The sequence below is a fragment of the Pteropus vampyrus genome, unplaced genomic scaffold, assembly GCF_000151845.1.
Source record: "Pteropus vampyrus isolate Shadow unplaced genomic scaffold, Pvam_2.0 Scaffold68, whole genome shotgun sequence".
Taxonomy (NCBI): Eukaryota; Metazoa; Chordata; class Mammalia; order Chiroptera; family Pteropodidae; genus Pteropus; species Pteropus vampyrus.
In genome coordinates, this window is record NW_011888849.1 from 354,664 (window position 1) to 371,074 (window position 16,411).

The 16,411-nt window shown below is 39.8% G+C and overlaps 1 protein-coding gene across 2 annotated transcripts in view; it reads right to left on the bottom strand.

Moving 5' to 3' along the window:
• Window positions 1-16,411, bottom strand: part of PLCE1 (phospholipase C epsilon 1) — a 267,265-nt gene that overhangs the window by 155,803 nt on the left and 95,051 nt on the right. For both annotated transcript variants that reach the window (XM_011361541.2, XM_023531430.1), the window contains exon 2: window positions 5,907-6,195. In XM_011361541.2, the coding sequence (XP_011359843.1) occupies window positions 5,907-6,195 (289 nt within the window). The remainder of the gene's footprint in view (window positions 1-5,906; window positions 6,196-16,411) is intronic.

Sequence of the window (16,411 nt, forward strand, 5' to 3'; positions counted from 1 at the left end):
CAGCTTAAATATGGGAACCCCAAGTGACTGTCTAAGGTTGCTGTCACCAACAATCACGTTTCTGAATTCAATGTATTGGATTTAACAAACCCTTAACTTCCTGATTTCTTGAAGTGTTGCTGGGGAAGGGGGAGGGGATTGGCATATGATCCAAGAATCCTATTGATTTTTAACCATTAATAACATATTGGAAGAATTTGAAATGATTTTTTTAAAGATAAAATAACAGTCATCTTAGACTCAGTTGCTTTTATCCCAACCAATTGCCCATTTCTATCAATTCTACCTCTTACATATACCTCTCTGTTGCTTCCCAGGGATTTAGACTTTTTGGTATATTGCTTAGTGAAATGGAGGAGAGGTCTGAAATCCAGCCCCCATGCTGTGCACTAAATGACATGTGTGGGAATTATGCTGCATCACCCCGTAGAGTGGGGAGGGGGGCCTTTTTATAATTTTTACTATTCATTAAATGTGCCAGCAATACCCTACCAGGAACATTGTCTTAGGAACAGCCTTCTAAATGCCTCCAGTTCTCACTGGCCTTTCCCTCTATCCACCTTCCATACCAAGCATACTTATCCGAAGTATCAGAGATCATAATTCAGTAAGTTTGGGGGTGAAGCCCAGAAAGCTACATTTTGGACACTCATGTTGGGCAATTCTGATGCAGATGGGCTAAAGATGACAGAGGGCTTTTGTCCTGTGCCCACCAAACTTCTTGGCCCCATGAGTGACTCCACCATCAACTGAGTAGCCCAGCACTTTATGAATCTCTTAGGGGTAGTAAGGGCTACCTCAGTAGACTAGAAATCTAATATTACATTTTCTTTGGAGTGAGAAATATTATTTTAGAAGTTGAAGACTTCCAGATATGATCTTTTGCATTCTTCTAAGAGGTGACATAGCACTGGGCCATAGTGGGCAATGAACGAATACTTTTTAGTTGATTAATTGGCACAGAAACATACTCCAAATTACATTAACACATTCTTTTAATCATTAAGAAAATATTTTCATGGTCACAAAACTAGTCAGTCAGAGGATTTCTTTAAATAAACTTAAATCTTGGAATTAGAACTATGCATATGCCTTTCCCTGCCTGGTAGGCATGTAAAGGGTAATTGTTTTGATTATGAGGAAGTCAACTAAGACAACCTTTCTAAACTAAATTATTTATGAGGTACAGTCATATAGCTCGAATGTGTGTGTATATTCCTATTATGACTTCTTATTTTTATACTCAGAGGTAATAACTTTAGAGAAAGACACAAACATAATATACTTATTGTAGTAAAAGAAAATAAGTTGAAAACTTATTAGATGTTTTTATCAGAAACAAAATATTCCCTATATGTAGGAAAATTTATTTTCATTTAATATTCTACTTACATTCTATATATGACCAATAACTTTAATAGTTATTCTATATCTACACATACACACACTCAAACTGGTTAAAAATGAACAGTGGAGTTTTCTTTTCTACTGTATAATTTAAATATGGGTAACTAAGCTTAGTCCTGGTTATATGTAAATAAATATTCAATCCTTTAATTTACAAACTTACCCAGCAATATCCTGAGAATGAAAAATTGAGTTTAATGAACTAAATTTATTATATTGGCTGGTACAATATGCACATTGAAAAACATTTAGCTGCCTTATATTGAAAATTCTCTTCCTTAACACTAATTTTTCTAATTTTGCTGTCTCACTGCTTTACATTACTATCAATTATTTCACTCTTTTCTTTCTCTTTTTACTAAATCTTGCTTTTGTAATTTTCAGTAGGTAGTACACTGGAAAGAAAAGAAAAAAAAACTGGTGATAGATCTAGATAACTTCTTCCTGATTATGGAAGTCAATCACTCTTTTGATTACCACTGCTATCAGAGTTGCTCCTGAGATTTTAGAAAGGTTAATGGGGAGGCAGAGAAGGGGGACCAGAGAGAAGGTAGAAACACCTTTATTGTGGAAGTCCCTGACAGGATGGTATAAGCTCTTCATTTTCCATTTTGAGATAGCCCACCCTTGCAATCAAGGGCACACCCTTGGTGATTAATACTTCATATTAGAAAATGTTTCTCATTACCTGGCAAACTTTGAACTTAGCAGACAGACCATCCTGGGTGGTCTTAAAGGCAGAAAACCAGGAATGCTGTGTACTGATTGTTGGCTGTCTTTATAGAGCCACCTATACCACTGGAGGTGAGCAAGCTCATGGAAATGTTGAAGAGTTATCAGAAACCTGTAGACTATGGCCAAGTTGCAAGGCTGCAGAACTCTGGCCAATTAATCCTTGAGATATCAGTTCCTGACGTGTGATCGCCTTGTGAATAATTAATAAACGATGGACATTTCCTTTTCCTATTCTCACCTACTACAGGCTGCTCCAACCCTCATCTTGTACCCACAACCACCTCCAGAAGATAAGTTGACTTAGACCACCTGGAGTCACATAAAATGCTGTCTGTCTTCCTATTTCTTTTTCATAACCTCAGTTCTTTCTAACATCTTAATATACCTGGGACCAGACACCTACATAGCAGGTTTCTCCTCCTTTTTAAAATTTCTGATTACTCTTTTTGTCATAAAATAAATATGACATAAAATTTAGCATCTTAACCATTTTTATGTGTATAGTTAAGTCGTATTAAGTACATTTACACCGCTGTGCAACTATTACCACCATCTATCTCCAGAACTCTTTTCATCCGGAAAATGAAAACTCTATATCTATTAAACACTAACTTCTCATTTCCCCTCTCACACCAGCCCCTGGCAACCACCTTTCTACTTTCTGTCTCTATGATTTTGACTATTCTGAGTACCTCGTATAATAGAAATCATACAGTATTTATCTCCCTCTTCTCCTTTTCTCTCTTTTCCAATTCCATTTAATCTACTTCAAACATGATCTCTTTAAGAAAGAGGTCATTCTTTTTCATCTTTCTTATCTTTTCTCTGTGGGAAAAAAAAAAATTAAAACCCTGTCCTGCCTCCCCCTTCCCTCTTCATTCCATCTATAAGCCTCCCATTAAAATAAATAAAGGAAGGAAGGAAGGAAAGAAGGAGAAAGAAAGAAAAGAAAGTTACTCGGATAATAATTTTCTGATTCTTTCATATAGATATGAGTTTCAAAATGTAATTAACCTTAATAAAATAACTACAGATACCCACATCTAAAATACTTTGAAATGGCCCAAAGTTCTTTTCAAAATCTCCATAAAAGTTTAAATTTAACTCTATACTCATCTTAATTAAAATTATTTCCCCTCAACAATTGTCTTTTAACTCACTTATATAGCTTTTTTCTTGGAGGCTGATTCTCAGTATTCTAAAAATGCTGTTTTTCTCTTTATTCCTAAACGAGAAGTGTGTAGATTTCAACTGTGTTATGAGTTAAAGAGATTTTTAAGGACTAGAGTCTGTGAACCAAACCACGACATTTAATATTGTTTCTCCGGGAAAGTGTTCTAAGTTCCACACAGTTCCTGAGAATTGAACTGCTGGAGTACAAGCATTTGTAAACTGGGGACTGAGTGTGTGTTATATGCTTCCCACAGATTTTCATTAGTGATAGAGAGCTGAAAGCTCTCTTGACCAACTTGGTGCCATAGGACACACAGTGAACAATAATAGAAGCAGACAACCATGCCCTAGCAAACCCCAGCATGTCTTCCAGACTCCCTGCCTGAGTATATGCCAACAGAGTTTAAGACCAACTAGTTAATATGCTGAACCTATAGATTCAATCAATACATATTCTATGACTTCAAACACTCATATAATTTTTCGATGCATTTTGTTCCACTGCAAACTGAAGAAACATATGTTTCACTATGGCACGTAATAGACTTTGAAAACCCCCACATAAGGGCACTGAAGTTGAAAAGATTTTCCAAGAGCACAAGCCAGAGCTATAGAAGTAAGCCTAGAGCAGAAGCCAACCAGCTAATTGTATTATTCAGCAGTAAGTTACTTACAGTGGGAAATCAGAAACCATTATAGAGCTGCAAAACAGAAAGCTAAATAAACTCTCAACCCTTGCATAAAACAATAGTTTAAAGATAACACATTAGCTGAGGGTCCAAAGAGTCCTGGAACTGGGAATGTTGATCTATGAAGTTCTGACTGAACAGAAAAGTGCAAATAGCAATTCAGATCCAGTTATTATCAGGGCAACAGACACACTAACCAGCAGCCTCCTTTTTTTTCCCCAAAGGGGAAAGACTTGAGACAGCCTGCCTTAGTCTTGGGGGTCTATCCCTTTACAATTAATGGAGAAAGTGGCTTTTATTGACTTTGTTTATTTGTTTGAGGCCTCATGTTTTGGGCCAAGCCATTTGTCACAATGAACATTAACTCCCTCTCTAAACTCTTTGAACATTTAGAGCCTCTTCCACACGATTTGAAACTTAACTCTCTGCAGTGTCATATTATTCTCTGAATACTTGATGCTTGCAAATCTAGCCTCTTTGTTAGGATCATAAACCAACTTAGACAAGGAAATTAGCCTGCACTTCATTAGCATCTCCCATAACACCTACATACTCCTGGGTACAGGGTATCTGATAAACACAGGTTACTTAACTCACAGGATGAGGTCCTCACATAAGGTCACAAGCACTGAAACAATGTCAACTCCACATGCCAATCTCAGCCCAATTTCCCAGGAAAAGTACTGATGGAGAATGTAAGCTTGGCAGTCATTGGGAGCCACATCAGAATGCAGAAATTCTGAATCCTGTGCATAGGGGAAACTGCTTACCACCTAGAGACTATAAGCTTCATGAGGACAGGAACTATGTTTTGTTCTCTATCCAGCACCTGTAGGGGCTCAAAATACATATGTTGAATGAATGAAACATATATGAAACCAACAGTCTCCCCTTTAGTCTCTTGGATTAGTGTTTCCACATCTTTTCTTTCTCTTCACTCATCATTTATAATCAATCCACAAAAGTTAAGGTGACTCCAGAAAACAATCCAACGTGGTACTACATGGCATATAGGGAGGTGTGCACCTCCTCTCATCTGCGCAGGGTGTATGTGCAGGGGAGCAGTGGGGGAGGTTGAGGATCAAAGAGGAAGGTCACTGGTCTGCTAGCCATGGGTCTGGGGCTTGCTGCAGAGGGATAAGAACTGCTCTCCTGAAGAGAGATAGCCAGATGTCAGATTGCGCTCTTGGTAGCCCCCAGGCAGTGGAATACTGCTCTCTGCAGTCCTTGTCTGGCTGGCAGCTTCCTGCCAGGGAAGGCTGCCAAGCAGGTTGTGACAGCTGTGCGCAAATCTCCACAGTTCTTTGGTGCACTGACATGTCTGACCTGCCTGTCTGCTACTCGTGGGAAATAGCTGAGAAGTTCCAATGCTGAGGGATTTCATTTTCCACTGGCATTCATTTTTCAGCAGAATGTCTGACTATCTTGTCTTCTAAGATGGAAGTCACTGGAATGTGGCCTTTAGCTTTTCTGGTCAACATGAACCTATCGATTCTGTAATAGGAGAACTAAATTCCACTCTGTTCCCAGCCACCACTGGTTTTCATTTTGGCCACGTGACCACACTGGTTTACGAGTATCTTATCACAGTAATTGACACCTGTCATGGACTACCACTAGGAGAAACCACCTGTCTGAATAGTTAAAGAAAAATTAAAGATAGCTTTTTAACCATTTAGTTCTTTTGAAAAAAATTTTCAAAATCTTAATGCTTATTATTTGGAATGTTTATACCTTGCTTAAGGGATTCTGACAAAGGGCTACCTTTTTATATTCTCTTAAAGCAGCTACCTTTATTTAAAGTTACTGAAAAATGAACTCAATTTTTCATTAGACATATGTTAACTTAGATTCTTTTCTGCACTCAAAAGTAAAAAGTTAAAAGTGAAATTTCAGACATACCTTTCAGCATCATTCGTCCAGTAGATCCTCCGAAAGTATTGAGAAGGCCACTCCTTGCTCCTAAAGATGTGGTTGCTTCTAGGAGAGAACCGGTGATGTACTGAGATACAGAAGTCCTTTGGAGGGTGGCACGATATTCACAAACGTTGTTTAGGACACATTGCTTTAAGCAGGGACCAATGGTAATCCTTTCATAGGCTGTCTCGGAGGCTGGGAGCTTTGTGAAGAAATGGAGAAGAGATCCAATTGTATCTTCTGTTTCTTCTCCCCTTCTCACTGCATTGTAGATCTGTGAATAGCACAAAGTACAGGAAGTATTAATCTAGTTTCTTAGAAAAGCAAATTAACTTGTTGACAAGATGCCAAGATGACTTATTAAGAAAGAAGGCTCAGTCGCTCTAAGCACAAACACTTTTGAGCACTGGACTCATGCATTAACCTGAACATTCTACAGACACCATTTATTTGGAAAAGCTATGTGTAGTTATGAAATAGGCCATTCAAACAACCCTGCTATCAAACAGAGCACTTACAAGTTGTACCAACCAAAAATGTTCTCAGCTCTTCTGCAGAGGTACAAAGGCAAATCTTTCCTTTTTGTCCTTTTGGACTCTAGGGAGTGACTATCCCGGTCTGACTGCCTCTAGGGAATACTTCAACCTGACATTCTTAAGGAATCTTTCCTCTATTCTCAAACAGACAAGAGGATAAGAGGGTCATGGGAAAGTAGAAATTCTATATATCTCTCTTGGGCATAATCCTTCAATCCATCAGATTGGATGAAAGTCTCTGAAACCTTTTTCCTCCTCTTCCCTCACCTCCCACATCCAATGAGTTGACAGGTCCCGCTCACTCTTCCTGTTACGTCTCTGTCACTGTCCTGATTTCCTCTCCCTTTTATAACCTGATCACAAGAATTATCTCCAGGGGACTGGACTATTAAGAGAGGTGTCCCATCATAATTCCAAAGCATTTCAAATTAATCGTTCCACATGCACTTATGTAGATCCTGCTCTGTGTGAGTCACTATGTTGAAAGATGTGGAGCATGGGCAAGAAGAAACACATCTCTTGTGCTACAGGATTTCACAATCTAATTTAAAAGATGAGGCCTGAAAATTATGAGGTTTAACATTATTGTAGGGAGGCTTTGGGTTTGTCAAGGTCTCTTGAAAGTCGGACTTTCAGGTACTTTTAAAAACAACAGGGAAGAAACAGAACATGGGGTGAGTTAATCTAGCTTTCTGATGGTGGACTAAAGGTTGACTATATTGCGCTGTTTTTCCATCATGCCACTTTGAGCAACTGGCCTTGGTTTTCTTGTTATTCATTCATCAAATCAAGTCATTATGTGTTTATATACCAGTTATGTGTCAAAACTGGGTAAATAAGACAGCTTCTCTCCTCAAAGAGTTCAGTCTACTGATAATCAAAAGAGCTCATAGTAGAGTGCAAATCAAAGTCATCCACTCTGGTGACAGCAATGAGTGGCCACGAAAGAGAAGACCCACCTATCCTTTCCAGGCCATGAGTGTGTCCCCATGATGTTGCACACTCCAAATCTCACCATAACTAGGGCCCATGGGCACTCAAAGGGGCCCCTGTTGATCTGTGCTAGGTCCTTAGGAGACCCTAGAATGTACCTACAACCCCCTTGATATTCAAATTATGCAGACCCTAACTAGATTTCTACTCTGCCTTCCTCTGCCTACTGTATAGACTTGTCACTTGAAGGGAGAGTGTGAATTCTTTGCCTTCAATTCTCTGTCACTGAATTTCTGGTGGTCAGTGTGGCCATGGAGACGGTGTGCAGGGACAGAAAGAACTTAGGCTTTGGCATCAGGTTTATGGGGTTGTATATCTGACTCTGCCTTGACCAGCTAAGGAGCTGGTCATGAGCACAAGCAAGCTGACTTACACGTTTCGAGGCAGCTTCCTCTTCTCTAAACCGGGGATACTAAGGCCTCTTCTTAGGGATGTTCATCAAGACAATAATGCAGAGTGCTCAGCCTGGTATCTAGAAATGATGCCCACTACTATTGGGCAAGAAGAGAATGTACTCCTCTATCCTCAAGGAACAGTAGAGTATTGTAGAACAACCTAGCATAGTCTATGAAATTCACAGTGATGGGGTTATATCCTTGCTCTTATGTGCTGCTGGATAATACCATCCTAACTTTATCCGACTGTATTGTGAGGGGTAGAGAGCTGCAGAGCTCAGGACACGCTTTTCTTCTCTCAGTTCCAATCATACAGGCAATCTCCAACACATTAAGTCTCAAACGAGCTCTTCAGAAGTAAAAGCTCTAGAAGTTCAGTGGAAAGAACCCACTGTTACGTCTGATTATTCAAGAAGGCTTCAGAGAAAAAACAGATTTGAGCTGTGCCTTAGAAAACAGGCATGGCTTTAACTGGAGCAGCTAGGGGAGGCAACTCACATGGTAAGCAAGGTGAAGAGCCTGGAAAATGAATGATTTCTAGGACAGCAAGCAGAGCATGGTATTTAAAGCAGAGACTGGCCTGATAAAAGAGAGCCTTGAATGTCAAACAAAGAGGTTTAATTCATCAGAAGTGGGGAACTCTTCACTTTGGGGTTTTTTGTTTGTTCGTGTTTTTTTTTTTTTTTTGGTCTGTTTGTTTTTAGCAGAGGAACGATGCAAAAAAGGTTTTACTTTACAAAGATTAATATGCTTATCGTTCTTAGTTACTAGTGCGTAGAACTACTCACTTTCTTAATTTTCCAAGCTCATTCACTGGCTCAGATGCCCACACTCATTATGCTATGCAGGCCAGTTTTCACAACTTGCCTTTAGATTCCCAATGTCTGAGTCCCTTATTCAGTTTTCCCAAAGGGGTTTCCTCAACTCATGAGAACTAGAGAGACTGAATGATATAAAAGACTCCTTGATCATATAAGTTTGAAAAACTGAGTACTTCATTCTCCTTCTGAAGTTTTAAATTGCATATTAGAATATGAAAGACAATTAAAAGGTTCAGAGTAAAGAAATATATTTTATTTTGCTTTACTGAGCGTTTGAGTGTTTCTCGTGTTATTTGGCATTTCATGTTTTTTAAGAACACACAGCCTGTGACTATAGTGTTGTACAAAATAATTTGCTCTAATCAAATGGCTTTTTCTTATTCTCATTTCTTTGACCTCTGTGGAATCTCTGAAATAGACAATTACCCATCTTCCCTGAAGTTCTGCCTCTCTTATCATCTCACTGTTCCATCTCTGCCTTATTCTGTGGTTCCCCTTCCTCCTTGGGCCTTCAGAAACAGTTGTAATGCAATAGAGAAGTGCCAACAAGTGCCTAATGCACAACAAATTGGCTGGCCCTGGGCCAGAGTTACCCAAAAGACCTGCTTCATCTGACATACAGTGTTTAAAATCAGGAAAGTTTACATACACATCTGATGTTACAGCATCTCCTGGTAAATGGAATAATCTGGCAACACTGAGCATTCCCATGTGGTGTCAGATGGCTAGACCTTAGATGGGGCATGAGTTCTCCAGTCGGCACCAGTTCCCACCACTCTCTAGTGATCACACCTGGCCAATATCTGGTCATCGTTAGTATATGTGTTTGTGACCCTTGCCTTAACGGGATATGGGAATGGCTGTAGATACATGTAATAAACATGTATTGAGCTCCTACACATTGTCTGCATGCTCTACCTTATTCTAGTTGCCAAGGATACAGAGAGAAAGCCATGGTCTCTGATCTCCAGAAGCATTGCTACTCACCTCCAACATATATAAACACTACATGTATGTTAAGTAATCATTCAGCATTGCTATCAGCCACTGGTTTCCAAGTCCTCAAACTTGTCTAAACAAATAAAAGATGAATAACTCCAAAAATAAAGCTCTGAGCTGCCATTAGTATGGCTAATACTCATCCACAAAGAACCAGAAAAAGGTCAACAGGTTCAACCAAGATCTGGACTACCCATACTAGTCATCCAAATACTGGATGAGCTGAATTCAATGTGCCTGTTGGAAAAATGCTGAAATGTGGATGAAGTGGTGATAGATATGGCAATGCTCATGAAACTTATTAAAATCAGGCTATATCCTCTTATTAGATCACCCAATTAAAAAAAAAGAAGCAATCATGGAAATTTCCACATATAGAGAGTGTTAAGAGGAGGTAGTATAGAAAGTCAGTATAAGTGTGGCTCTGGAGTATTGGTTTGAATCTTAGCTTCCCGGCTTCCCAGCTGTGTAATCTTAGATAACTCACTTTGCAATTCTGTGCCTCAGTTTCCTTTTCTCCAATATGAGGATATAGTTTTTGCCTCATAAGGTTGAGGTAAGAATTACAAGCTTTAGTAAATGTAATAGGATTAGAACAGTACCTGCCACTTAGTAAATGCTCAACAAATATTGGTTTTTAGGCTGATGGTGACAATGATGATTGTGACAGACTATAAAAATGGCCATAAATTATCTCATTCACTGATTCTGGGCCAGCTTTGTGTTTTGCTTAGCCAAGGGAAATTTAGCAACCACAAGGTAAGCAAAGTTTTGAAAAATACTTTGTTGGAGTTGCTTGCTCCTTCTTGCTGCTTTTGGGAACTCTGCAACAATTACCATGTAGAGAAGCCAGAGTTAACTTGCTGGAGAACGAGACCATGGCCCAGTCACTCCTGTCCCTTCGGCTGATAGCCTGCCAGCAGCCAGGCACATAGCAAGGCCATTCTAGATCTTAGATCATCCAGTTGCCAGTCTGAATGCTGTCATAGTTACCTGAGAGAGCCCAGAAGAGATCAGTTGATCCAGACTAGGAGAACCACGCAGCCGCTTCACAGAAACATGAGCTAAATAAATGACTGTTGTGAAAAGTCACTAAGTTTTGGGATTGCTTCATTACAAAGCAAAAGTTAACTGACAAAATGATGATGTGTTGGGTACAGTGATGAATACTTATTTGCATGTGATTTGAATCTACACACTAACCTGAGAGATTGATTCATTTTGCAGATGGAAACTGTAAGCCTAGAGAGGTGGAGAAATGCAATCAACTTTACACAGCTAGTAAGAGGTTGAGCCGGGATAGAAATCTCAGTTTGTTCAGTTCTGTGGTCCAGCTTTATCTATTGCACTAAACATAATCGCACCCAAAGACCGAAGAGTGGGTTTCAAGAAAATATCATTATTTGGCAAAAGGTTTAAATGATGTTATATGGCTGTTGTTATTATTTTTCTTCATGATAATTCCTTTCACAGTCACTCTAAATTACTCTTTAAAACAGTCAAGTTATGATTAACAAATGACCAAATATGTTTCCTTTACATGGAGATTTATAGTTCTAAATTACAAGGTGAAAAAAATATATGAACTTTATCTCATGTGATTAATATGGTAATAGAAGGTGCTGAAAACTAGATAGACTACTGCCCAATATGGACCAATGTCTTTTTTTGAGATAAAATCAACATGTCATAACATGGCATCTAAACTACCTAAACAGATATGTCCATTCGTTCATTCCATAATTGATTTATTTTTATTAAGCACATATGTGTGTCCAGTCCAATTACTGGGGATTCAACAGTGAGCAAGAATAGCTTAATTTTAGTAGGTAAGGCAGACTATAAATAAGTAGACCATATAAGTTAATTAAAAATTGCAGACTGTTATATATAGTCCAGATATATCTTGGATATAGATTCCCAGTACTTACTAAAGTTGCTGCAAATGAGGAAAGGAAAGGAGTCAAGGTTTCTACATTTGGTCATTGTTAAATTCTTACAGATTTAACATTTATATAGTGGGCTATAGATCAATGTTGTGAACAGCACGTCTCAGGGCTCCTATATTTAACAACCACTGTGAACTGTGAGTGGATCCTCTCCATGGAATTACACTACTTCCATTATGGCAGATACTGTGCTTGAGCAGGAAGACCTTGATACTATGAAGCTACTTGCAGAAAAACAAGCAATGCTTAGACAATACTTAAGAAAATGTTTGAAGTTCCTTGTAACTCAAGAAACAGGGATGCCTTGTAGAAACCAGCACTCGGACATGGAGTTCAGACCCAAAACAAAATAACACAAACACCCAAACCTGAAGAGAGCTGGGAGTAATTCAGATGGAGAAAAAGCCAAAGATTTTAGTGCACTGAAAGGCATGAAGCAGCCAAACACATCATGTCCACAGTACTTCCCCAGGAAGAGAGCTTCCTCTATAGAGCTAGAAAAGGCTTTGTCTTAAACTTGACTTCTACTGGGGTCAAAGAGGGTACTTGTCAAGAATAATCAATTATGTACTTGCTGTGTTTCAAAAGATTTATGTAAAATTATGTTTCAAGATCTGATGGCATATCTTCTGATATGTTTTAACAAGGAAAAGGCTTGTTACTTAGGTGTCCATTGATTCTTAGTGATAACACTTGTAATAACTGCAAGGTATATTGAGGGCTTAAAATGAAGTAAGCACTGAGGATTGAGACCTGATTTCATTGAAACTTCAGAACAGCTCTAGGAAGAAGTCCTACTATAAATATTGCTTAAAAATAAGACTAATGTGCACAAAGCTAAAACTCAGCATCAGGACACTCTATCTCTAAGCTAGTGCTGCTGACCACCAAACTAAATAGATAATCCTATAGTATAGTTGTCAAAGAAACCACTTTTAAGAGAGAGGTAATAGTAGTAATGATCCTGCCATCTTTTTATTTATTGTCTGTCTCCTCCCTCTAGAATACAAGCTTCAGAAGGACTTCTGTGTTTCATTTATGTATCTCCAGTGTCTAGAAGTATCTGGCATTGTACCTTCTAAATAAATACTTCATAATTGAATTAATGAATATCTCTATTCTATATTTTTACCAAGAACTTAGCTAGAATCCCTTAAGTTTTTTGATCTTGAATCTATTGTGTTCATCGTTTTAAACCACAGGTGACACTGTATTGTCACTTATATTTGTTGAACACCATGTACAGAAATCACAGGAAATGGCATAAAATTTTTCCAAAGTATTCAGAATAGCTGTAGCCAAATGAGAGTCTAATTGCTACTATCCAAACATGGTCTATTCTGAGAAATTTACTAATAGTTTAATATTATTCCATTATCATTTGCAGATTGGATTAACATTGAGGATACTTAATTAGATCTACCCTCCATCTTGATTTTTCAGGAAAATGTGGACTTGGAAGGACGATGGGGCTTAAACAAAACAGATTATGGATTCCTATATTGACCCTCATAATTCTATTTAATTCAACAAATGTCGAGTTGTTGTTACAGAAACTATGGTAGATGCTTGAGAACAATATTAAAAAAAGAAAAGAAAAAAAAGGCAAACTCTGCCCTGTGATTGAAATAGTACCCTTATCCTCCCCACAATGTGATCTTAAAGTATCTTGAGAAAGAAAAACAAATAATCAGGTTTGTTTGAACTTTGCGTTAACTATGACTTGGCTGGGTAGCAACGTGGGAGCCTTCCTCGTGGAATCGAGGGTAAGAGCTGTGGTTTGGAAACCCTTTTTACTGGTCTCATGGGCCCCTTTCCTCACTTCTGGAATCTAGAAGCAGTGATCTAGAAAGCTGCAGATACTGGAAGCTTGATTTCTGATGGATGTCTGTCTAAACAAAATGCAACGACATAAGAACTAACAGATCTACTGAAGAGTCAACAAAAACAGTGAGGCTGTTGTGGGGGGTGGTAGCTGAGGCAGCCTGGAGACTTGAGTGGCAGGGACTGGGAGAAGGACTTTGGCAGCAGGCTGCCACTTCCTCTGCTCTCATAGACACATTCCATTCAAGTGCCTGTGTGGAGAATTCCATTCCACTGAGAATATTCAGACCATGCACGAGACACTGACCAAACAGAGCTCCAGAGAGCCAAAAATAAAGGCTTTGCTAAAGCCAGGCCAATTAACCAGAGCTATGCTACCACCAGCTTCTACAGGAACTAAGTTGAAACTTTATTACCTCAGAAAACATCTATGAAGGAGTATGAGAGGATGGCCCAGGACATTTAATAGCTGGAACTGCCTTTCCACGTAACTTGCTTCAATCCACATTTTACTCTTGCATTCAAATTTTGCCTCCTTCACAGCCTTCCAGAGGTTCTAGCAAGAAATAAGCATCTTCTTTTCAGGGCTCCAAACTGTCTCTATGCAAATTCTGTAGTGGCATTTTCTGTGAGATATGGAGTCACTCTTTATACCCCTTCTAAGCTGTGAGTTCCCAGGGGAGCAGGGGCCATGCCTTTTTCAAAATTTTGTCTCCAGCACAGAGCACACTGCAGGCAATGGAGAGAGAGGGCAACGGAGAAATAACTGAAGCCTTAGAGTCAGGTCTTCAAAAGTGTGGTTGCCGGGCCAGCATCATCCTCATCACCTGGGAACTTGTTAGAAATGCAAACTTATGGGCCCCTTCCCAGACACGTTGAATCAAAATGTCTGGTGCTGGGCCCAGAAATATGTGTTGTAACACGCCTTCCGAAGATCTTGATTCCTGCTAGAGTTTGAGAGCCGCTACCTGAGACTTTAAGGAGAAGACACTAGCTTTCATCTTTGACTTCACTTCTCACATTATCTATCTCATAAACACTCACGTCTTCCTTCTAGAATAGGAGCTCTTAAGGGCAGGGGTGAAGCTCTATCATCTCTATATTCCTCAAAGCCCTCAGCTCAGAGTCCAGTACAAGGCACACTCAACAAATGCTAGCGTGGCTGTGAATGTAACAGGCCTTTCTGAAATGATGCTTCTGGCTTAATATTTCCAAAGATGAATCACGTCTGAGATATTAATTCTAATGGGAATTACCATGCAGATGAATCACATCGTAATGAGAGAACCTGGCTGCCAACGAAGCCTCCTGAAAAGGAAAAATCAAATCAGGACAAATGGATTTTGTTGTGAGGCTTGTGATGTCAGGCTGTGAATTAGGCCAACAGAAGGGATTTAATGGCCTGAACTACCAGGCTCCCTGCAGCTCTAAGGAGCAAGGGGTCAATTAATGAATCACAAGGGGACAAAGCCCCTGCAAGACAAAAACAAACTTTCTCAAATCCCATACTGCAGTGGCCTAGTTCAGAGGCTCAGGGCCAGTGTTCTTGCTAAGCTGTGCACATGTGAAGCTGTGAAGGATAGAAAGTTCCTGAAGTCCTATGGCTCCAGGCTGTTGTGTGTCTACAATAGGTGGAGGGGACCAAGACCAACCTACAGGGACAGGCTGTTTGTTTCCTATGCCGCAAATGAATTCCCTCTCACTTTGGCCCAGCTTCTAACCTCCCTCCCTCTGCTTAACTGGAAGGAATCAGTGTTGCCATCTGTCTTCATGGCTCCTAGAGTCCCCTTTTTGTGTGGGTCATCGATTCTGGACCAACCAACACTATATTTCCTTCCTCTGTTCTTTGCTTGAAGACTGCCTGAGGCTGACCTCCAGGAAAATATTGCTCTGGCCACCACAGGTGGGACAGCAGAGCAGAGGCCTTAGTGGAGCGGAAAGAGCCTGGTCTTTGCATCACACTTGTCATGATACTCTGAGTGCCACCATCTAGTAGCACTGGGTAAGAAACTTGTGTTTATTTAACAGGGATTATCACAGGGTTGTTATAAGCCAGGACTCAGTGAGTTAAGATAGCTGTGAGTTCTTTGTCTCCAGCAACACAGCTCTTGAGTATCCAAATGGCCATAGCATCAATGCCTGAATCTTTAGAGTTCTAAGGCCATGCCTGATTGCCTGTGGGGCCTGAGACAACTTTTTGCCCTTGAAAACCATCCCCCCACCCCACCCTTCTAGTTATTCACTGGTGTTCCAAGGTGGTAGAGCCTCTCCTGTGTTCAGGAGAAAGCTTGCCCAGCTTCCTGCATGTGAACTCGTGTGGAGATGTCTGAGATTGTTTTCTGGTCCACAGCTCCACAAACAGCCACATTCCCTTTCTTGCACTTCCTTGCTCTCTTTTTTCTTTCTAGGTTGCTCATGGAGGTGTTTTCTCCAACTTTCTCTGGGTCCCCACAGTTTCTTCAAATTTTTTATTCCTCCCCTTTCATATCTCTTGTTTTGCTTTCCTTTTACTCTCATTCCATTTTTCCTTGCTCTCTCCTGATCTTCCTGTTCTCCTCACTCTCTCTTGTCTTCCCTTTATTCCTACTGCCCATTTCTCTCCTCTATCCCTCATCTCTTCCTGCTCCATTTTGATCTGGATCCTTCGAGCTTCAGTTCCAGGGGCAAAGGAAGAGGGTGGAAATAAGGGAGGAGTGTTGATTAGCAAGGTCTGCAAGCAGAGACCCTCCTCTAATTGTTAGTGGACAGTTGTTTGTCATTATTGAATGCACTGTATTTCTTCTATTGGAAAACTGCCATGATTTAATTGTTGACAGTCTCTCCTCTGAAGTGAATGGTCACCAGAGAGGAGCAAGGGACATTCTTTCTTCAATCCCCAAGGAACAGAACTCAGTAGTAGAACCAACACTGGATCCATCTTCAGAAACAGGACCCAATGTAAGTTGACTTGTAACCTTGACTAACTGAGCTGCT